At 46.6% G+C, this 24,439-nt stretch overlaps 1 protein-coding gene across 15 annotated transcripts in view; it reads left to right on the top strand.

Annotated features, from left to right (window-relative positions):
- ank1a (ankyrin 1, erythrocytic a) overlaps window positions 1-24,439 on the top strand; it is a 413,130-nt gene that overhangs the window by 352,084 nt on the left and 36,607 nt on the right. For 14 of the 15 annotated variants that reach the window (XM_034170336.1, XM_034170333.1, XM_034170330.1 and 11 more), the window contains 5 exons: window positions 1,828-1,902; window positions 4,689-4,820; window positions 4,935-5,075; window positions 21,494-22,139; window positions 22,411-22,756. In XM_034170336.1, coding sequence (XP_034026227.1) covers window positions 1,828-1,902; window positions 4,689-4,820; window positions 4,935-5,075; window positions 21,494-22,139; window positions 22,411-22,756 — 1,340 coding nt within the window. The remainder of the gene's footprint in view (window positions 1-1,827; window positions 1,903-4,688; window positions 4,821-4,934; window positions 5,076-21,493; window positions 22,140-22,410; window positions 22,757-24,439) is intronic. The other variant, XM_034170323.1, reaches the window with a different exon arrangement.

The raw sequence follows: 24,439 nt of genomic DNA, 5'->3' as shown, positions 1-24,439 counted from the left end.
GCAGCAATGCACTGACCGTGCCTAGCCCGCCGACAATCAAGAAGAAGAAGAATCACGAGCTTTCTAAGTGATACACAGAGAGACTTGGCTCAGCAGATCTGAAGGAAGCTTTAATATGGCCAGAACCAAGCAGACCGCCCGTAAATCCAAATCCAAAGCCGCCCGGAAGAGCGCTCCGGCTACCGGCGGTATGAAGAAGCGTCACCGTTACAGGCCCGGCACCGTGGCACTCTGCCGCTACCAGAAATCCACCGAGTTGCTGATCCACAAGCTGCCCTTCCAGCACCTGGTGAGAGAAATCGCTCAAGACTTCAAGACCAACCTCCGCTTTCAGAGCTCCGCTGTGATGCTCTGCAGGAGGTCAGCGAGGCTGACCTGGTCGGCAGCTTGTGGATCAGCAGCTCGGTGGATTTCTGGTAGCGTTGGATCTCTCTCAGCGCCTCAGTGCCGGGCCTGTAACGGTGAGGCTTCTTCACACCGCTGGAGGCCGGAGCGCTCTTCCGGCTTTGGCTTTGGAATTACGGGTGGTCTGCTTGGTTCTGGTCACATTAAGGTTACGCTGTGAAACTGCCGGACACTTTGTTACATCGTCATTAAATTCATTATCTGGTACAACATACGGATCCACTGAACCAACTGCTACACATCGATCACAATCAACAGCTTTATCTCAAGCGTTTAAAACCTCGTAATAAGCTTTCATTCTCTCTATTTTCTTTCACGCACCAGCTGCATAGTAATCCACGATGGAGACAGGAGCAGAGTCATTATCTATCAAAGTACCCACGTTTCCTGAAATAAACATCATGTGAGGACTGATTGCTCTCCTGTCACTCACAATTCCACACCCCTCTCAATCGAAGCCACGCCCTCCCACACCAGAACAGGGCCAAAAGTTTGAAACTGAAAAAATAAGATCTGAAAGTGAAAAAAGAAATTGAATTTTCAGTTTCAAATTTTTTTTTCAATCTTTTATTATTTTCAGATTACAAAACTTTTGGCCTGGATTTAGTTCCATAAGTCTGACCCCTTTGAAAAGTGACCAAATTACATGTATTTGTATTGCATTCGACGATGTTTTCATCAGCTAAAAACGGCCACCAGAGGGCGCTCGGGTAAAGTCCGTGGCAAACCATAAAATGTTTCTCATATATTATGTAAACACAAGTGAGAAATAAACACTTCTAAAATTGAAAATGCTATTTTTGGAACCCAATAACACCTCTGAAGTGATTTAGAAGACATTTCACTGACGTTAGCATGACAACGTCATAGGCTGGTTTAGCTAGCTGCAAAATTGTTTGTGTATTAATATAACCTCTTTCTCATTTATTATGTAAAGCTAGCGAGAATTGAACACTTCTAAAACTGGAAACACTTTCTGGAACCTAATAACACCTCTGGAGCAAAATCGCGGATGTTAGCGTGCACGCTAACTTTCGCTAACTCAAAGCTAACTTCCTATGGAGTTAAATTTGGCTCATTAATACAAATATTGTTTGATTTTCACAACTTCCGCTCATGTCAAAAGCTCATGTACATGCACACGCAAGGCCTCATGCAGACATCATTAAAACGTAAATATTGTTTTTGATTGATTGATTGACAGAGGGGCTTTATTGAACATATACAAATTGTATGTAAGACAATAGGCTCTAAATAATTAAACAACTGCAGTTATAAAGAACACAATCCTTATACGGGTATTTTAGCATTGCGTTATAGTCTACTATGTAGACAACAACAGCTTTACATTACAAAATCCATGAGCCTCTGTGACCTGAACTTTGCACCTAAGAGAGTCGTGTTGTGTTCTGATCTCTGCAGCATCATTGACTGCTATGGAGAGGACGGAGCTGAAGATGGCTGTGATTGCAGAACAGTTAGGACTGAGCTGGGCTGGTAAGACAACAATGGCCCTGATTCCGATATGAGGGAAATTACCTGGTTTCAATGTAGAAGTCTTCAGGGGTCTCATCTATACTGATGACTTGAGACATGAGCCAGATAAGGCCCAAATATCAACGCACATAGTCACGACTGGTTTGGAGCTCATTCTGTATCTGCAGGTCTGGCACATGTGTGTGTTTAATTAACTGTAGGGATCAAACTGCACACCCTGTCCATCTTGTGTGCATTGTCAAGACAGAATGTATGAAGGCAGGTTGGACAGGTCTGAGCAACCTGAAGCAAAAAAGAATTAAAAGCGAACTATTGTATTACAGTAGATGACTTTCCATTACAGATTTGTGCAAAATTTAAGCAATGTTTTCAGAATGTTGACAAAACACAATTGGGAAATGATTGTGTTTCCACTGAGTGATGTTATGTGCTTGGGTTTGAGTAGAGAAGTGCTCATGATGTATGTGGTGGTTAGCTGCTGCGCGCGGGGTTGAGGGGTTGACAGTTTTTGGCCTGGAAACCATCAGCTGTATGGGGAAACAACACAATCTCCAGTTGACTTGACAATTTTTTTTACAAATATCTAAGATCATATAGTTTGCTGTGAGGTTAAATGTACTAATGACCATCAAAGAACTCATTGCTCCAATATTTCCATTCGAGCCGATCTCAGCGGTCGTAGGGCAAGAAGCGGGGTACACCCTGGACAGGATGCCAATTTATCACAACGCCACCTATAGACAGACAAACACATTCGCACACACATATGGCATGCAAATTCCACACAAAATGGCCTCAGCTGGGAAGTGGTCCCATAACCTTCTTGCTGTGAGCCAACAGTACTAACCACAAAGCCACCGTGCTGCCCTGCTCCAGTATTTACATTGAGCAAATTTTTGTATTACTTAATTTATATGATCATACTATTGGCACCAGGCAAGCCATAAGTAGCAAGTAGCTTGGTGACATTAGGTCCTCTGATGGTGCAACAGTTACTAAGACAACAACCCAGGCATACATTTTAATATCTGCATCCAATCAGAAAACCACCACCCAGTCCACAAGAAAATATATGTTAATCAATACCCAAAGCACAGTTAAGCTGTTAGCTGTACCTTCACTTGTTTGCGAAATCTGAACTGGGGGTATGTGTTTAGGCTTCATTTGTCCTGCCTATGTCATGCTGGTTTTGCCCACATTCCATCGCTTTACCTATTTTTGGGTTAGCTAGGTGTTCGGCACCTCCTTAATTGAGCTTCAAGCACTTTAGTAAACCCTTGACTGCCGTTCCAGGCGGTTTGTCCAGGATATACACAGCCTATGATATTTGTTAGATATTGTTAGCAGCTTGCATGTTCTCCCCATGTTTGTGTGGGTTCTCTCCGGGTGCTCCGGCTTCCTCCCACATCCCACAAAGACATGCAGGGTAGGTGAATTGGAACTTTAAATTGTCCGTAGGTGTGGGTTTGGGTTTGAATGTGTTTGTTTGTCTATATGTGGCCTTGTGACAGACTGGTGTCCTGTCCAGGGTGTACCCTGCTTCACGCCCTGTGACTGCTGGGATAACCTCAAGCTCCCCGTTACCCATAACTGGAGTAAGCGCTTGAAGAGTGTGAGGGCCCTGTCATGCCTTGACGATTTAGTTGGCGTATGCCGACAGCCCCATTTCCACCGAGCGGTCTGGGTCGGTACTGCACAGTATGGTACAAGTTAGAAAGGTTAAGTCTGGCTTGGTTTGCATTTCCACCACTGACGGAGCCCTTTTGTTTGGCAGGTGGAGCATGTAGATGTTGATATGCGCATCATCAAGCACGTGTACACTGTCGCATGGCCTCTCCACTCCAGACAGAGGCCAAACAGAGTAATTTACCATTTTTTTATTAAATTTTATTTTATTTTTGTCTTGGTGGATCATGGGATTTATTTTCATCGCAGATGAAAATGAAGAGTTGACTAATGCGTGTAATAAACACTGGTGTGAATGAATGAGGCGTTGTGACTCTTTCAACTTTTAAAATAAGTAATTTTTTTTGTTGTGGCATAAAGCGCCGGCGTTCTCTGGTTCAGGCTGAGAAACGCACCAGGAGCAGACAAACACAGTGGGATTTCTTTAAAAACATTACATTTCTTCAGCCATGACAAGGAACTAAAGTATTTTCAGATGTCATTTTCCAAAATCAGGACGCTTTATGTGAACAAGTTTTCAACAGGCTGTGATGATAAATCAAACAGGGATAAGAAGGAAAAAGAAGAAGAAGAAGAAAAAAACAGGGATAAGACTTTATATTTACTCAGTATGTGATTGGTTTTAATATTTGTAACAGTCTGAACTGTTTGCATGAGGGCTGCAGCTTTCAGTCTTCAGCCAATCAATGGTCAGCATCAATGGATGTATTTCGACTTATGAGTAACTTATAAGAAATGTGTGTCAACAATCACATAACTTAACTACTACTTAATGGCCCGCGTATGTGGGACGTATGAGGCATATGCTGTCATACGTCGAAAATATTGGGCATGCCCAAGATTTTTCAATGTACTTTCCATTTTATGACGTATATCATCGTGTTTCTACGTGCTCTTTACTTAGACAAAACTTACCCATAACTTATTGGACATACGCCAGCGTATGCCAGCATTTTTAATATGCTTGGCATACGCTGGATAAATCACCAAGGTGTGACAGGGGTGTTAGCAGCTTACCGACTCGCTCACTCACATTAAGCCCTTTTTATCACAGGAATAAAGATTTGTGTGATACTTATTCTGCTTTATTTTCTTAATAGAGTTGGCACGTGAACTCCAGCTCAGTGTGGATGACATCAATAAGGTCCGTGTGGAGAATCCAAACTCTTTGCTAGAACAGAGCTCTGCACTGCTCAACCTCTGGGCCACCCGCGAGGGCAAGAGGGCCAAGAGTGCGTATGAGATCAGACCGCTCCCTGACCATCTCACACCCACAGGTGAAGGAAAACTGATCCTGCTCTTTGTCCTTTTCATTGTGTCTGTTGTTTGTCTGTCCCATCTTGCAGTGGAGAGTTTGTACACAGCTCTGAAGAGTATCGACCGTATGGACATTGTCAACATGCTGGAGGGACAACCACCTCAGCCAGTGAGACAAAGCAGACGCAGACACAATGACAAAGACCATCTGTCCCCGAGTCTGACCAATGGTAAGATGTCCTCCACATTTCCCATAATGCATCCTGTCCCTCTTGTCTCTTTTGCACTGATCCCAAGCAACCTTTCCAATAAATGTGACACCTTCCTTCCTGAAATCCCTCAAAAGCAACTTATTTATTTTGAGCTCTCTGCCTTGTCTCCGTCTCTCTTTATTTCCTGGGATGCTGTTGTGTTTGAAAGCTGCCACAAAAATCAAGTTGTTTCAGCATTTTGGCCAGAAACATGTGAAGGAATTCAGGACACTCCTACTGTAGAACCAAAGCGCTGCAGTGCCGTAGCTGCACATTAAAGATGTTCAGCATTCATCAAACTAGTCTTTATTTTTAGGTGGTTTGGAGGTCAACTTTTCATTCAGGGCAAAACTTACTGTAATTGGTGGATTATTTCTTTAGAGCACAAACACTGCTGTGGGCTAAGTGACTAATTAATGTTTTTGGATGAGGCGGTAACAGCTCAGAGTAAACACTTCTTGTCACATTTGAACAAATGAATTACGATTATCCATTTTCAACAAGAGTTTCAAGGCGATGGTCAACCGGACACATTTTGAATGACATCTTCGCCTGTTCAGTTTTAGTGTTCAAGTAGCCTTTACTTTCACTGTTAATTATTGCCCCAACCAATAACATTAATTAGCCCATTAGCTAGCGGAGATGTTTGCATTCTAAATCAATAATGTGACATTTACATTCATTTATTCCCCCAAGTGAAAACATGACTTCCAAAAGATCTACAAATAAAGCCAAGCTTGAAAATTGTGGGACTTCTCCTTCAGCGTTGAGGGCAAAGGGGCCCTAGTCATTCTGCACAATGCCCCTCTTTGAACTTTCTCTTTTGTTATGATTTATGACATCACATGAAAATAGTCAAATTCAAGCTCCTTGATTCAAGAGTTTCCAAAAATATGCTTTTAAATTCAAACCACTTTTCAACATGGTCAAACGTGATTCAAATCAAAATGTAAAACATAAAATCTTACTCACTACCTTCAAATCTGTAGTTTGTTTGAGGACCTTTAGCAGCAGTAACGGCCTCTGGTTCTCTGTTAATTGGTCATTCTGTTGACCTTTATGGGGATCACAAGTCAACAGTTTGTTCAACAGCCAGAATGTGTTGTTAGGGTTGCGATCTGGACTGTAATTTAGCCAAGACACTGATACATTTGTTTTTAATCTGTAGATTTGGCTCATGTTTGGGGCTGTTGGTACATCAGATTTTTATGCATTTTGTGCATTTATTCGTTTTGCAATTAATGGTTTGTGGATAATTCACATTTTGTCAAAAGTGGAGCAATATTTAGACGTGTAATAATGCATACATTTATAAGTGCCAAAACCAAAAAGGGCAAGATTCAGATCATCCATCATCAGTGAATCTGATTATTGTTTACCTGCTTTGTTTATGGCCCTGCAGTAGACTGGTGGCCTGTCCATGGGTACCTGCCTCTGACCCAAAAGGCCGCTGTGATAGGCTCAGCACCTCCGTGACCCTTCACAGGACAGAGTGTTTTAAAAAAACAAATGAATGAATGAATGCTTTTTTTTTGGTTCCAAAACGTCGATCCTGCTTTGGTGTCTTGCTTCAAAACATCATCACACTGTGAAAAAAAAAAACAATATGTTTGTGTTATATCTTCTTCTAAACTCATATAATAATTGCATTGAGGAGTTCCAAGACATTAGGAGATGATATGCCAAGGTGGATGACCAAATCTAATTATTGTGGGGTTTTTAAGTGAATGTCTGGATCTTAGTCTTGATCCAGGACAACTGCAAACAAAACACTACAATTCCTTACTCAGCTTCTCAAATGCTCCAGTCAGAGCCACACTGATTCTGGAATGACCACTGTCTGTGAAATCAAGGCCAGTAAACCTTTACTAGCCAGCAAAACCCCCTAAGTTGCTGATTTCCACAAGCCTACCCAACATCCAGTCCATGCAAGCACCAAACAATGTAGGAGCCAGTACACACCCCTGATGAACAGTTTTCACCAGGCTCTGACTCAGAGTCTCTGCCTCCCCTCCACACAGCATCACAGTATCTGTGTACAGACTGACTATGGTGTCCAGTAACTTCCGGGAGATCCTCAGGATGTCCCAGAGAGCAGTCCAGTCAACTGACACAAAACACAAAACCTTCTTTTTCTTTCCGGCTATGATGACAAGTCCCTACTTCCAGTCCGCTGGGATGATACTGTTTACACAAAAAGTAATAAACTAGTTTTATGAAGCAGTCAGATGTTTGGCCTGGATTGAACTCATCACATATTGGTGCAGCTCTGAATAAAAGAAGCAGAGCCGAGAAATTTAAATGCCGTTTTTGACATTGTAAGACCTGGGTGGAAGTATACACTCTAAAGAGTGCATATGTAGTTTATATGTTAATGAATAGCTTCATTTATGTTATTTTTATTGGTTGCATTTGGTCCTCCATATCAGTCGTGCTATTTCTTCCAAAATGCACAGCTGTGATTTTCTCATCATTCTTTGTGTCCATCTTTCCGTGTCTTTTACTTTGCTCAAACGGTGTCTGAAGGACTGTACTTATCATTTTTCTCTGTCGTTCCTGTGTGTCACTGGGTAAGCACACAGACATGCAGCACCCTGGAGCAGACTGTAGTAGTTGTTGTGAAGAACAGTGCCTGGGCTTCGTTAAGAGGACATTAAAACGATCTGCCTGTGGCTGCATGCCGTGTCGTTTGTCTTTTACGTCAGTGCACTGAATGTCCTTTTGGAAGCCCTGGTGTCACTCCCTGTTAATCCGACCCTCTCTGTGTCAACTGCAGCCTAGTTGCCCTACTTTTCCTCCTTCTCACTCCTCTTCCAACTCTGACCTCATGCCAGCCTCATGCTGACCTTTGACCTACATTTTGTCTTTTTTGTGGCATTTTCTTTATTTTTCTACACTTGAAATCCCTTCCTTTTTAAGCGTGATCAATAATCCTCACACAGATTAAGTTTTTTTTTGGGGGGGGGGGGGGTGGAGGTAACCCTCGCGTTCGCTCTCTCTCTCTCTCTTTCTCTCTCTTTCTCTGTTCCTGAGTGTCCATCCCCCCCAGTCTGTCTGCATGTGCATGTGTGTGTGCACGTGGCTGACTTGCATGATGCACTGGTGGCTGGTTGGAGATAAAGCCTGGCAGCAGATGTGCGTCTTTGCATGGCACGCACACTGACTCCACAGCTCAGCAGTCTGCCCTCCACAGGGTTAAAAAAGGCCACAAACCTTTTTGGAGATTTGTGATCCGCTCTGTTTGTGTGTGACTGTTGCAGTTGTATGCTGCAGAGTCTTTGCGGGGTTCTGTACATTTGTGAGTGTTGTAGAAGGGTAAATTTAATGCAGACTTAATTTACCTGGGCTCAGTGTGTGTTTGGTCATGAAGCCACCGCTCAGCCTGTCTGAGATGGTCGAGTTAAAAATAATTTTGCACTTTGTGTTTCCATAAATGTGTGTGTCGTGTGTGTCAGCACACACTGTGTATTTTCCTTCAGTGTATTTTGGTGCAGGCTTCACTTGCTTTGTATCTGTATTCATGTTTGTCCTTTGAGTAGGGCGGGTGGGGGGGGCTACTTTCATGTTTCTCAGTTTCTTCTTCATTGTCTTCATTACCGACATTAGCAATGAACACTGACACACGCTACTGTAATCATAAAAGAGAAAAAATGGTCATGGTGTGTTAATGTTTGTGTATCACCCAGTGGCAGGCCATGCATTCACACCAAGGTCTTCAGAACTATTCTCACAAAATTAAACACAGTATGACATAATGCAGCATCACAAATAAACACTGTATATATCCCAAATAACAGCAATTACTAATGAAATTAAAAAAAACTCATAACCTTCAGCCACATTTACTCATATGACCACTCTCACTCACACACTCACCATCAACTGCTTATCCAAGATCGAGTCACGGGGGCTGGAGCCTACCCCAGCATTCACAGGGTGTGAGGCGGGTACACCCTGGACAAGACACCAGTCTGTCACAGGGCCACATATAGACAAACAAACACATTCACACCCACACGCACACCTACGGACAATTTAAAGTTCCCAATCCACCTAACCTGCATGTCTTTAGGTGCCCTGAGACTTGCACAACTTCAATCCGCGCACTTGCACACACTCTGCCGTGCCAAAGAGTAAACTCACCTCAAACTCGTTGTAAACTGTGCTGCTTCATGCAAGTGCGTAAAGAAAATTTTGAAATGTTCAAAATCTCCATCACGCATTAATTATGTGAACTTCACATGAACATTATGCAAACAATACAAAAACACTGCATGTGAGTGCGAGTGATTGCATCAGCGCAATGCATCAGAGCACCTCTCATCTGAATGATTATAATGAGATGTTAAATCTATTATAAACATACTTTTACAGCTGCTCATAAGAAGGAATGAACATGCAACTGTTTTACCAAGCCATTACAATATAAACATGACAAATAATCACCTTTTTAGACGGTTCCAGTGCCTTCTCCACCTCATTAAGTACACGAGAGAGAGAGGAAAAAAGTGGCAGATGAAACAGTCCTCTGTGATTCCAGAAGTGATTCGAGGCCTTTTCAACAGCCAACTCTGAGAGAAAATGATTAATCTGCTACAAAATAAATTATTTTATATACGCAGCTACCAGCGCACAACACGCAGCATCCAGTGAAACAAAGCACGGCATCCAGATGGGAACACAGCGGGTGGGATCATCACGGCGAAGTGCATGCAAGTGCGCGGATTAAAGTTGTGCAAGCGTCAGGGGGCCTTTTGGATGTTAGAGGAAGCCGGAGCACCCAGGGAGAACTCACGCAAACATGGGAAGAACATGCAAACTCCACAAAGAAAGGCCACAGGTGGGAATCGAACCCATGACCTTCTTGTTATGAAGCAACAGTGCTACACCACCGTGCTGCCCCATACCACCACCAAACAAGTAAAATGCTATAAACATAAATAACACAGGGATCAACAGATTCCAGCCGAACCTCTGGACATATATGCACCTGACAGAAACACACTGACACAGACGTCATCCACATCAACACTAATCAATAGTTGTTGTCCATTCTCTGCCCCCATTTTGTTCGGGGTTACCACAGCGGATACAGCCAGATCCACATTGGTATTTGCACAAGTTTTATGCCGGACGCCCTTCCTGACGCAACTCCAGTTTTACCTGGAGAAACACACACAGCCGCTGGTGTTCCAAAGAGGTCTCCAATTCAAGTACTAACCAGGTCCTGCACTGCTTAGCTTCTGAGATCTGATGGGATCAGGCTGACACAGAGCAGACCGGCTGCATAGGACTAATCAATAGCAAATAAAAATATAATTTACAGGAACTTATCAAAGCCGCTCATCAAGACAAAGTCCATCTGTCTTCGTTTCTTCATAAAGAGTTTGATGGCATGGTCATGCAAATATTGGTGGGCTTCAGTTCCAAGTAAATCCACCACCAAATCCTTTCTTCTCCTCCTTCAGTCATTGTTTGTTTGTTTGTTTGTTTGTTTTTCTGGATCACACGAAAACAAATGAGTTTGTTTTAATAAAACTTTGTGGTGGGTAAGGGCCTGGACAATTCTAAAGGTGTTTGTTTGTTTGTTTGTGGTAGTTAGCTGGGGGGAGTGGTGGGGGGGAGCTCTTTGTGTTTTGAAGATAATTTATGCTACAAAAATGGGTATTCATGGTTGTTGGTGAAAATGGGCCTGACATGAAAAATACTTACTACTACTTTCTGTCTAGCTCTGGGAAAAGGGGCAGAACAGGGATTATTTATTTATTTATTTGAAGGGCTTTTGTTTGTTTGTTTGGTTCATTTTCGTATCGGTTTTGATTAAACTTGGTGAAAAGGTTGGATTCAGGACTGGAATTGATATAAACTGACATTTCACTTTTTTGCCTTGAGAATAGGATGCAGTCCAGGAAGGTCTCCTTTGCTTTTTTTTTAACAGTTCTTTGTCATGTTGTAATTTGGAGCATTATTTGCTCACAGATGGCAAAGGGCAGCTGAAGTGGAGAAAGCAAAAAGTAGCATACCAGGTCTTTTTTACTTCTTGGTGGCACAAATATCTTCTGCACTCTCAGCAGTACTCAGTGCCAGCTATGACTCAACTTACACCCAGGGTGTGCACAGTGTCATCATCACTGCAATATGCACAAACAAAATCACTCACACACTTTCATGATGAAAGGCAATCACCCTCCTTTACCATTTTCACCAAACCTACGTGCGGCCTGGTTTAGATCTCACACGTACCTCTTGGGTATGAAAGAAAGAAAGACATGGTATAAATAATTGTGACCTTTTTGCCTATAGTTTATTTGTTTGTTTATTGTATGTATATTTCACAAAAACAGGGAATCCCAGTCTGAATAAGATTTATTTTAATTGCAAATTTCTATTTTGCTTGGGTGCACAGGAGATCCATGACTGATTATTTGTACACTGGTGGAATTAAAGTGCATGTTTGAAACGGCACAACTTTTCTGAAGATGACACACCAAATTTCAAATTCAAATTTCTTAATTTGTATGGTGCCAATTCACAAAACAACGCAGAAAACACAACAAAGAATTTAAATATTAAAACATGATAAAAAGCAACCCATAAAAAAATACAAAAATTAAAATATAATATACATAATACCATAGTAACATACATAAAATACTAATGAAATCAAATCAAATCAATTTTATTTATATAGCGCCAAATCACAACAAACAGCTGCCCCAAGGCGCTTACCTAATGATAAAACAGGGAAAAAAGGTGGGTCTTGGGTTTAGATTTAAAAGTCTCGACAGTGGAGCGGGAGATCATTCCGCAGGACAGGGACATGATACAAAAAGACTCTGTGACCTACAGACTCTTTATTCATACTGGGAACACAAGAAAGTCCTGTACCGTGCGAGCACAGGGCCTGAGCCGGTATGTAGGGCTTAACCAGGTCCGCCAGGTAGGGAGGTGCCAGTCCGTGAACAATTTTATAGGCCAATAACAGAACCTTAAAATCCGACCTCGCAGAGACAGGGAGCCAGTGAAGAGATGCCAAAATGGGCGTAATATGATCAAACCTTCTGCTTCGTGTCAAAAGTCTGGCAACAGCATTTTGAACCAGTTGAAGACCCATAGTGTTGGATTGCGGCAAACCAGAAAATAAAGCATTGCAATAGTCCAATCAAGAATGTTGTGTGGGCCGCTGAAGAGGAGGTACTGCTGGCCCACCACCACCAGAGGGCGCCCTGCCTGGAGTGCGGGCTCCAGGCACCAGAGGGCGCTGCCGCCTTATGGGAGCAGCCTGGGTGACAGCTGTCACCCATCACTGGACACAGCTGTTCCACTCAGCACAGAGGTATATCAGGAGGACGGCGTCTCCACCTCAGTGCCGAGATATCGCCTTTAGACTGAGGTAACGTTCTCTGCATTTATATTCTGACTAACTAGCTAAAAGACTTGTTAAACCTTTTCAGGACAGCTGATTACTGAAAGCTAAATTGCTTGGATAAGTACTCACCTGCCTGCCATATTGTGACTAGAGGTGGAGGCGGCTTCTCCCCTCTCCGTTACTGGGTGCTGTCGCATCCACGCCTGTGTTGTTGCTCTCTCCCGCCAGCAGTACCGGATCCGACGAGCGGAGGCAGTGGCCACCTGGGAATTCGGGACTTGGCGGTTCCAGTATTTCCAGGGTTCGGTGGCAGAGGAGATCTGGGTGGTTTTGGTTCGACTGAGACGGACGTCTCCTACCTTCGAGCCTGCCCACACGACACCAGCGGATTCGACCCCAAATTGTGATTGTTGTATTCATTGTGCTCGTTTCACAATAGTAAACCTTGTTATTCACCTTCCTCCATTGTCCGTTCATTGCGCCCCCTGTTGTGGGTCCGTGTTCCTACACTTTCACAACAGGATATCTCGGCCAGCGTCATGGATCCCGAGGGGCGTCAACCGGCTGTTGAACGGCCAATGGAAGACCAAGGCGCGTCGGCGGCTTCGGGAGGGGTAATCGGTGAGTTGCAGCGGATCCTCACCGCTTTCACCTCTCGGATCGATTTAATGACCGAGCAGCACGTTCTCCTAAACCGCAGGGTGGAGGCTCTCGCCGCACAAGTGGAGGCGCGCCCTTCGGGCGCCGCTGCGGCTCTCCCTCCCGAGGACCCTGCGCGTGAAAGTGACGTTCCACTGGTCATTCAACGGTCCCTTCCTCCGTCCCCAGAAGCATACATAAGCCCTCCAGAACCGTACGGAGGCTGTGTGGAGACGTGCGCGGATTTTCTGATGCAGTGTTCGCTCGTCTTCGCACAGCGTCCCGTGATGTACGCGACTGATGCTAGCAAAGTAGCTTATGTCATAAATCTGCTTCGCGGGGAGGCACGCGCTTGGGCTACAGCGCTCTGGGAGCAGAACTCACGGCTCCTTCATACATACGTTGGGTTTGTACGGGAGTTCAGAACGGTGTTCGACCATCCCAACAGAGGAGAGTCCGCTTCAACCGCGCTACTGTCAATGAGACAGGGGCGTCGGAGCGCAGCTGCCTATGCAGTCGCCTTCCGCATCGCGGCGGCGAGATCCGGCTGGAATAGCACTGCCCTCCGCGCCACCTTTGTAAACGGACTGTCATTAGTCCTAAAAGAGCACCTGGTGGCGAAGGACGAACCGCGGGACTTAGACGGGCTCATCGATCTGGTCATACGACTCGACAACCGGTTAGAAGAACGCCGTCGGGAACGAGGCGAAGGGCGTGGCCAGGCACGCGTCGTCCCTCTCCCTTCCGGTTCCGATCGAGCTCCGCCTTCCCCACGCTCCACAGCCCCTGCGCTCCGTGGGGTCACAGCTCCCCCTACTGACGAAGCTAGGGACACGAGTAGGGCAACATTTAGGGCACCAGATGCACAGAGGAGATGGACCCACGGAGCGTGTCTTGTTTGTGGTTCAATAGAGCACCATGTGAGAGACTGCCCCGAGCGGTCAAATGCCAAACGCCCGCCCCTAGAGACTGGGCCAGGGGTGGGCCAAAACATTCACGTGGGACACACCCACATTGCTACACGACTCCCAGTCACGACCCTGTTTGAGGATTCAACCCTGAAGGCCCCAGCACTGGTGGACACGGGCTCTGAGGGGAATCTGCTTGACAGTAGATGGGCCAGGGAGATAGGGCTCCCTCTGGTGGCTCTTACCTCGCCTGTGCAGGTTCGGGCGCTAGATGGCTCCCTACTCCCACCAATCACGCATAAGACACCTCCAGTAACTCTGGTGGTGTCAGGTAACCACCGGGAGGTGATCGAGTTCTTTGTGACTCAGGCCACCTCCCGTGTGGTTTTGGGTTTTCCCTGGATGCTAAAACACAATCCCCGGATCGATTGGCCGTCTGGGGTAGTGGTTCAGTGGAGCGAAACCTGCCATCGGGAGTGTCTAGGTTCCTCGGTTCCTCCCGGCTTCCAAGCTAAGGAGGAGGTCCGAGTCCCGCCCAATCTGAAGGCGGTGCCGGCGGAGTACCATGACCTCGCTGACGTGTTCAGCAAGGATCTGGCTCTCACGCTTCCTCCCCACCGTCCTTATGATTGTGCCATTGATTTGGTTCCAGGCTGTGAGTACCCGTCCAGTAGGCTGTACAACCTCTCACGGCCGGAGCGTGAATCAATGGAGACCTACATCCGGGACTCATTAGCTGCCGGGTTGATCCGGAATTCCACCTCTCCGATGGGTGCTGGTTTCTTTTTTGTGGGTAAAAAAGATGGCGGGCTTCGTCCATGCATTGATTACAGGGGGTTGAACGAAATCACGGTTCGCAACCGATACCCGTTGCCCTTGTTGGATTCAGTGTTCACCCCCTTGCATGGAGCCAAAATTTTCACCAAGCTGGATCTTAGGAATGCGTATCATTTGGTTCGGATCCGGAAGGGAGACGAATGGAAGACGGCATTCAACACCCCCTTAGGTCATTTTGAGTACCTGGTCATGCCGTTCGGTCTCACTAATGCTCCCGCGACTTTCCAAGCGTTGGTAAACGATGTCTTGCGGGACTTCCTGCACCGGTTCGTCTTCGTATATCTAGACGATATACTCATCTTTTCCCCGGATCCTGAGACACATGTCCGGCATGTCCGTCAGGTCCTGCAGCGGTTGTTGGAGAACCGCCTGTTTGTGAAGGGCGAGAAGTGTGAATTCCACCGCACTTCTTTGTCCTTCCTGGGGTTCATCATCTCCTCCAACTCCGTCGCCCCTGATCCGGCCAAGGTTGCGGCGGTGAGAGACTGGCCCCAACCAACAAGCCGTAGGAAGCTGCAACAGTTCCTCGGCTTTGCTAATTTCTACAGGAGGTTTATTAAGGGCTACAGTCAGGTAGTTAGCCCCCTGACAGCCCTGACCTCCCCAAAAGTCCCCTTCACCTGGTCGGATCTGTGCGAAGCCGCGTTCAAGGAGTTGAAACGGCGCTTCTCGTCTGCACCAGTTCTGGTGCAGCCCGATCCTAGCCGCCAGTTAGTGGTTGAAGTGGATGCCTCGGACTCAGGGATAGGAGCGGTGCTCTCCCAGAGCGGGAAGACCGATAAGGTCCTTCACCCGTGTGCCTATTTTTCCCGCAGGTTGACCCCCGCTGAACGGAACTATGACGTCGGCAATCGGGAACTCCTTGCTGTGAAAGAGGCCCTCGAAGAGTGGAGACATCTGTTGGAGGGAACAGCCGTGCCATTCACGGTTTTCACTGACCATCGGAACCTGGAGTACATCAGGACCGCCAAGCGGCTGAACCCCAGGCAAGCCCGCTGGTCACTGTTCTTTGGCCGTTTTGACTTCCGGATCACCTACCGTCCCGGGATCAAGAATCAAAGATCGGATGCATTGTCCCGGGTGCACGAAGACGAAGTCAAAGCGGAACCGTCGGATCCCCCGGATCCCATTATCCTGGAGTCCGCTATCGTGGCCGCCCTCACCTGGGACGTGGAGAAGACCGTCCGGGAGGCCCTGACCCGTGACCCGGACCCCGGAAACGGACCAAAGGACAGACTATACGTCCCACCAGAGGCTAGGGCTGCAGTCCTGGACTTCTGTCACGGTTCTAAACTCTCCTGTCACCCTGGGGTGCGAAGGACCGTGACAGTCGTCCGGCAACGCTTCTGGTGGGCATCCCTGGAGGCCGACGTCCGGGACTACGTCCAGGCCTGTACCACCTGCGCCAGGGGCAAGGCCGACCACAGAAAGACCTCAGGGCAGCTACAGCCACTGCCCGTGCCTCATCGCCCCTGGTCCCACATCGGCCTGGACTTTGTCACGGGTCTCCCGCCGTCCCAGGGACACACCGTCGTCTTCACGATAGTGGACCGTTTCTCCAAGGCGGCCCACTTCGTGGCCCTCCCGAAGCTCCCAACGGCCCAGGAGACAGCGGACCTCCTGGTCCACCACGTCGTCCGTCTGCATGGCATACCATCAGACATCGTCTCCGATCGCGGTCCCCAGTTCACCTCGCACGTCTGGAGGAGCTTCTGCCGGGAACTGGGGGCCACGGTCAGCCTCTCGTCTGGGTACCACCCCCAGACCAACGGGCAGGCAGAGCGGGCGAATCAGGAACTGGAACAGACACTTCGCTGTGTGACAGCCGCGCACCCGACGGCCTGGAGTACCCACCTGGCCTGGATCGAGTACGCCCACAACAGCCAAGTGTCATCAGCCACCGGCCTCTCCCCGTTTGAGGTGTGCTTGGGGTATCAGCCCCCCTTGTTTCCGGTGGTTGAGGGAGAGGTCGGTGTGCCCTCGGTCCAGGCCCACCTACGGAAGTGCCGTCGGGTGTGGCGTGCCGCCCGCTCTGCTTTGTTGAAGGCCCGGACGAGGGCGAAGAAACATGCAGACCGGCGGCGGGCCCCGGCCCCCAAGTATCGTCCTGGGCAGGAGGTCTGGTTGTCCACCAAGGACATTCCTCTGCAGGTAGACTCGCCGAAACTTCAAGAACGGTACATCGGACCTTACAAGATCCTCAAGGTCATCAACCCCGCCGCAGTGAGGCTCCAGCTTCCGGCCTCACTGCGGATCCATCCAGTTTTTCATGTTTCCCGGATCAAGCCCCTTCACACCTCACCCCTCTGCACCCCGGGTCCGGCGCCGCCTCCTGCCCGGATCATCGACGGGGAACCAGCTTGGACTGTACGCCGGCTCCTTGATGTCCGTCGGATGGGCCGGGGTTTTCAATATCTGGTGGACTGGGAGGGGTACGGTCCCGAGGAGCGCTCCTGGGTGAAGAAGGGCTTCATCCTGGACCCGGCCCTCCTGGCCGACTTCTACCGTCGCCATCCGGACAAGCCCGGCCGTGCGCCAGGAGGCGCCCGTTGAGGGGGGGGTCCTGTTGTGTGGGCCGCTGAAGAGGAGGTACTGCTGGCCCACCACCACCAGAGGGTGCCCTGCCTGGAGTGCGGGCTCCAGGCACCAGAGGGCGCTGCCGCCTTATGGGAGCAGCCTGGGTGACAGCTGTCACCCATCACTGGACACAGCTGTTCCACTCAGCACAGAGGTATATCAGGAGGACGGCGTCTCCACCTCAGTGCCGAGATATCACCTTTAGACTGAGGTAACGTTCTCTGCATTTATATTCTGACTAACTAGCTAAAAGACTTGTTAAACCTTTTCAGGACAGCTGATTACTGAAAGCTAAATTGCTTGGATAAGTACTCACCTGCCTGCCATATTGTGACTAGAGGTGGAGGCGGCTTCTCCCCTCTCCGTTACTGGGTGCTGTCGCATCCACGCCTGTGTTGTTGCTCTCTCCCGCCAGCAGTATCGGATCCGACGAGCGGAGGCAGTGGCCACCTGGGAATTCGGGACTTGGCGGTTCCAGTATTTCCAGGGTTCGGTGGCAGAGGAGATCTGGGTGGTTTCGGTTCGACTGAGACGGACGTCTCCTACCTTCGAGCCTGCCCACACGACACCAGCGGATTCGACCCCAAATTGTGATTGTTGTATTCATTGTGCTCGTTTCACAATAGTAAACCTTGTTATTCACCTTCCTCCATTGTCCGTTCATTGCGCCCCCTGTTGTGGGTCCGTGTTCCTACACTTTCACAACAAAGAAGAGATAAATGCATGAATCAAAGTCTCAGCATCAGCCATAGACAGGATAGGACGAATCTTTGCTGTATTTTGCAGACGGAAGAAGGCCATCTCAGAAAAGGAACACCTCCGTTTCGGCGTGTCAGAGGACAAGTTTGGACATGTCCAGCTCTCCACAATTTCACTGATACTTACTGGACTGGTAAGCACTGAAAGCCGAGATAGACATGTCCAAACTTGTCTTCTGACACGCCGAAACGGAGGTGTTCCTTTGTCTCGCTTCCAAAGCGATTCGGTCTTTACGCACGAAGATGGCTGATGTCCAGCTCTTGTGATAACCAGAGAAAGAGCACACGACGGTCTCGTATCCACAGAGCCATCCGTTTAGAAATGGTCCGGTGGCTTGTGCTGCGTAGTCGCAGCTCGGAGCGCAGTACGCCGAGCGTCCTTAAAGAGGTCCTTAAAGCTGTAGTAACAGACCTTATTCTCTGTGAAGCCCGTAAAATTTTCAACGAAAGCCAGATCAATTTTTCGAATGGTTTCCAGGTGCCAGTCTCTAACAGCTTCTGAAAAAATTCTGATGGAAAAAAACCCCAAATCATTCCGCCATTTCCAGACAATGAAAATCCGACGACGGGGCGGGACCACTCCTTCCACAAGGCGTGCTCACAGGCGAATGACGTCACCAACAGGCGTGGAAAAACTCACGCATGCGCACAAGGGCTCAAGCTTGTCTGATGTGAAAACATATTAATCAAATCCATATAGTTTAAAAAAAATAAAAAGGTACGATACTTTATGGACAGACCTCGTAATTTATATTATTCATAATAAACGTGAATTTTCAATATACAAGTCACACCAGAGTATAAGTCGCAGGGCCTCCCATACTAGTAAAAAAAGTGACTTATACTGCAGAAAATATGGTACATACTGTGAGAGTCTGAATACAATGTGCAGTTCTTTTGACATTTTATCACTCATTTTTGTGGGAAACTTTAGTGTTGAATGCAGTAAGCTGAGGTTACTAAGATTCACAAACACAAAATCTTGTATTGTGAGCATTTCAACTTTTAAATAAGAGCTTGTTAAAATCCAAAATGACTACTTATGCATGTGACTTTGTCTGACATCATGTCCCATAAACTAAATATTTAATGACTGGTTTCTGGAACCTACAAAATATCCCAATATTTGTTATTTGTGTAGCTATTTTTAGCAAACTAAAATGGCCAATTTGGAATCTTGCCAAATGGAATGGGTTTTTATTGCGTACAGATTTCAATATAGTGAATTTGTCGAACTGAAGGAACAACATGGTGTTTAAAGTGGTTATAGGAGTGGCCTGAGTCTGGTGTACCTTCGTTAAGTGGTATAATTGGACTTGATTGCAATTTATATTTGAGGCAGCAACCAAGTTGCTTTTGTGGCCAATGAGAAATAAACTCTATGTATGTGTTGTTATACATATACATATATATTATGCTGTGATCTTCGTATCATGTTGTAATGTTTATTGCATAATTTAAATTTATATTTTGTGACTCAATGGGTCTGATGCAAGAACCACTTGAACAGATTTACTTATAAGTGGATGGTGTGTACATGTAATTTAAGAGAACAACCCACATTCACAAATTTTCTGGTATTTTCAGGGGGTTTTTTAGAGGTATGGTAAAAAAAACTTTGCATGGTTTAAACCTGAGGTAGGAGTCATGGGCATTTAGTCTACTATTACTATTACTAATACTATTACTATTTTCAGTAACAATTGAATATTTCATGACTTTAAAATCTGACATGAATTGCATGTTTTTCACCCAATGAACTCTGAGACAGCACCTCCCCCCCCAATCTTCAATGACCCTTAATTTGAATAGGTGGGTTTCCTACCTCAGTCCTCTACTATCCTATTTCAGTCAATATTTTGAAATGTAGTGGAATTAAGATGAATTAGATTATTCATATTTCTTAACAGTTTCACTAATTTAAGATTTGAGACAAGTTAAGATATTCCTTTATAGTCCCACAGCAGGGAAATAGGCAAAGGTCGTGCCAGTTGCTCCAGATGGTCAAAGCCCTGGTATGCCAGCAATGGGGGGTGCAGTTAGGGGGCGAGGTGAGCAGATAAGAGATTTAAGACCACTCCATTGTCCATTAGCAACCCCCCCCCCCCCCCCCCCCCCCGACTGAGCTGAGCCCAACCACCACCATCACCACCCACCCCCATGGAGCAGACTGACGGTGGGATGAAATGATATTGAAATCACTCATTATTTCTTCCTATTTGCTGGCTTTAGTCAGTCCCTTAATTCCACTTTTTATATTTTTTAAATAAAAACTGGTGTCTGCTCATCCCAGTGTCCTGAATGGACACATCTGACATATATGAGTGGGGCACATATAGAATTTTTGGGCCATTATTTATGGTAACTGGCTCTTGTCTTCAACATGCATTGATACACAAACAAGTGGAATTCAGCAGTTTTGCACATCTAAATTATGCAGTTACCTGAATTTACAAACAGTTCACGAATCTGCTGTGGCATGTTCATACCAGCTCATCCTACTCAAAAAGGTACAAGAAATTTAAGTAAAAGTCACAAAACATGTACTTGCAGGAAGCCCAATGAGAGAGCGTGTGTGTGTGTGTGTGTGTGTGTGTGTGTGTGTGTGTGTGTGTGTGTGTGTGTGTGTGTGTGTGTGTGTGTGTGTGTGTGTGTGTGTGTGTGTGTGTGTGAAGATAAAATGTTATTGCCTGCAAGCATGCTGCACAGCCTGACAACAAAAATTATCCTGCCTGTGTACGGGTGGGATTCAATTCTGTGTGTGTGTGTGTGTGTGTGTGTGTGTGTGTGTGTGTGTGTGTGTGTGTGTGTGTGTGTGTGTGTGTGTGTGTGTGTGTGTGTGTGTTTTACACTGAGCACTTAGTTGCTCTCTCTATTGTGGCATGCGTATGTGTGGAAGTGTCCCCCCCCCCCCCCACCCACAGTCTGAAGGCATTAATTGTGCTACGTCTCCCTGTAGGTGGGAGTCGACAGAGCAGCATCAGTCACTGTGGGGCCTCGAACATCCGTCAGCCCGTCAGACCGTGTCTGCTGCTGCTCTCAACATCAAGCTTGACAAGCTCAACTCTGACCTTGCTCTTTCGTCCTAAACTCCTTGCACCTTTATTCCAGCTCCCTTGTCTTCGCCCTTTCCTTTTCTCCATCCTAACTCCTTTCCTATCTGTCCTTTAAGCCTCCTCTGCACCTCCCCCAGACGTCCTGTTCTTGGGCAGGGCCGCTGACCCCCTTCTGGGGTGACGGCACTGTGAGGGCGAGGTGGGGAGCGAGGCGGGCGCTCGTGTCAGTGTGCCTGTCTCTGTCTCACTTCAGGTTATGGGCTAGCACAGGAGGAGCTCCTTTCACCGGCCTCCATGCAGTACAGCCTGCCCTCCCCGCTGGGCGCTGAGCCCTACTGGCAGGAAGTCTCCAGTTTGGACTGTGCTCCGATTGCCACCACAGAAGAGGACACGCTCATGGAGATGTCTGATGTGCAGGTGTGGCCGTCAGGAAACAGCCCCTCCCTGGTGCCCGTGGAGGACTCGTCACTGGAGTGTAGCAATGCTGATGATTCAGAAGCTCTGCTGGGGCTGCCGTACGGAAGTCTGGGCCGGCCGGCCAGTCAGGCCAGTGCAGCCAGTGGAGGGGGCGGGGTGCTAAGTGGCTCCATTGAGTTGCCTGAAGATGATTCAGAGATGGGTGTTGACTCACTCAGCACTGCCACACCAGCCTCGCTCGGGGGCACCATCGCTGGGATCAATCTTAACGGGATGAACAATGGTCAAGGGTCAGAGGCAAGTTCAGAGGCATCAGCTGTCACTAGTACGACTGGTGGAGATGGTACTGGAGGAGGAGGAGGAGGAGGAGGAGGAAGTGGCTCAGAGGAAGGGCTTTCTCTTGTTGCAGGACAACAAAGAGTGTATGCTCGACTAAGTGAGTCACCTGGCCTGAGCTGTGTTCCAGATCGAAATGGAGACAGGTGAGTCAAACTTCTGCACCTCTGAGGTGGCAAAGTTACAACTGGGTGTTGTGTGTACAGAAGTATAAAAATCTGCCTCCGTGAATTATTTTCAGATGTGTCATTATGACATGAATATGGATTATACATGTACAACACTAATGGAACCTACTTTCAAATGCTTTGTCACAAAACACATGAATGAAAAGTTGACAAATGTTATCGTTCATTCTTCAGTGTGGATGTGCATTGTTCTTCCTACCCTCAGTGGTAATTTTTTTTTTCCATCTAGGTCAGGAAATGGTGGAAACAGCGATCGTGGCTCTTTCCTCTCCTATCTGCAGGAACAGACTGGCCCTGGGTGGATCCCTGTTACTGATCCCACTCAGATCTGGGTGGGCAACCAGCCCAAACCGAGGCAGGCAATGGACGCTATGATGTCAACAGTACAGAATGCAATTGATGGAGACCAGTCCTATGTGCCCCAGGAGGCCTTGCTTCAACCTGTGAGGGACATGGGACACTCTGAGATCTTACGAGGGCACTTCAGAGGTACCCAACCTTTTGAGAAGGGGCTGGGATTTCCTCACAGGGTCCCAGACTTGAGAATGTGGGATGATGTTCGCCTAAAGGGTCAGGTAAGTCTTCTCATATACATACAGACATGGTCAGACGTTTACATACATACACTCATCATGAGTATGAATGTGCCAGGGTGGAATGATTGTACAGTGTCCATCAATAATGAGTTTAATAACAAGATTTGGATGCACAAGTTTACATACAGGCTCAAATATATAATACACCCTCAGTAATATTTGGTTAAATGTCCCTTAGCAGGCTTCACCTCGACCAGCTTTTGGTAGCATCAACATGCTTCAGGCATAATTCTGGATGGATAGTTGACCACTTTTCTTGGCAGAATTGGTAGAGTTCATTTTTAATTGGTTTGTTTCTTGGCACAGACCCAGCTTTAAGCATAGTTCCCACATTTTCAGAAGGGTTGAGGTCAGCTCTTTGGGAAGGCCATTCCAGATGTGTAACATTAGCCTGCTTTATCCAACCCAGAACCAGTTTTAATATGTGTTTGGGATCATTATCATCTTGGAACACCAAACTGTGGGCAAATTTCAACCATCTAGTTGATTTGAAGTGACGTTGAAAATTTTGGAGGTAGTCCTCCTTCACACCCATACAACTGGCAGCAAAACAACCCCAGAGCATGATGCCACCACCACCGCAACCATGCTTGACAGTTGGTGCAGTGTTCTTAGGTTTATCAGCCTCATGTTTACGCCTCAAAACATACTGTACCTCTTGTCATTGTGGCCAAGTAGCTCATCTGGTCAGTGGCTTGTCTTGGCTGATCATAAAATTTTAGTGAGTAACTTGTACTTGCATGCAATTGTTTGAACTGACGATCTTGGAATCTGCAGTTGTTTAGTAATGGTTCCAGGAGACCTTTCCAACTTGTGTATATCCAGTGGTGGGCACAGCTAACCAAAAAGTTAGCTTCAATAACTGGTAATCAGCTACCTGAAAAGTTATCGTTTTTAACGCTAAACCGATAAACTGTAAAACGTATCGGAAGCTACAGATAACCGATAACTTTCAATTTTGCCTCAAATACGCTCTCAGCTGCTAAGAAGCTGATTTTGAGTTTAAACACCGCCAAAGCTTCTAATACGACCGATAGCGATCACAAACCCAAACAGCCAATGAACCAGCGCTTCTTTCTTTGTGCGCTCTGCCCCCTGCTGTAGGAGAACATCATTTACCCTGACAGGATGCAGTGGTCCCGCAATGAGACAGAGGTCTTGAAATGGAAAGCAGGTTTGAGTTATGGTTTTGCTTTATAAATAAAATTATTCCAGATAGAATAACTACATTAATGTAAACTCTTAAAATGTACAAAGTGATATATAAACACATATCTGTTAATTTTAAAATAATGCACTAATTCTGAAGATTTGAACATTAACACACTGATGCCTAGGGGGATTATGGGTAAACTAAGCCCCTGCTCATACTGATTGGTTGATTCATTCATTCTATGTAAAAACCAACACAAGTGAATCAATGTAACGTGTTGGTGTTTACAAATAAATGTGCTTTTGTAAAATATGTCATTTTTCTCATTTGTATAAAAAAAAGAAAGAAATTTTCAAGATCCCACTAGACAGCACCTAAGTGCAGGCGTGATGACATCACAACTCTATCCGGTTAGGGAGATGAGGTTTCTTTCAATAACAAGAACTTTCTCGTGTGTGGTTGGAATTGTGTGGAGACAGGAATTGCCTTTTGAATGCTTGAATAATGAT

The sequence above is a fragment of the Thalassophryne amazonica genome, chromosome 5 (assembly GCF_902500255.1).
Source record: "Thalassophryne amazonica chromosome 5, fThaAma1.1, whole genome shotgun sequence".
NCBI lineage: Eukaryota > Metazoa > Chordata > Actinopteri > Batrachoidiformes > Batrachoididae > Thalassophryne > Thalassophryne amazonica.
The sequence above is the reverse complement of the archived record's forward strand: the minus strand, read 5'-3'. Positions and strand labels throughout refer to the sequence as shown.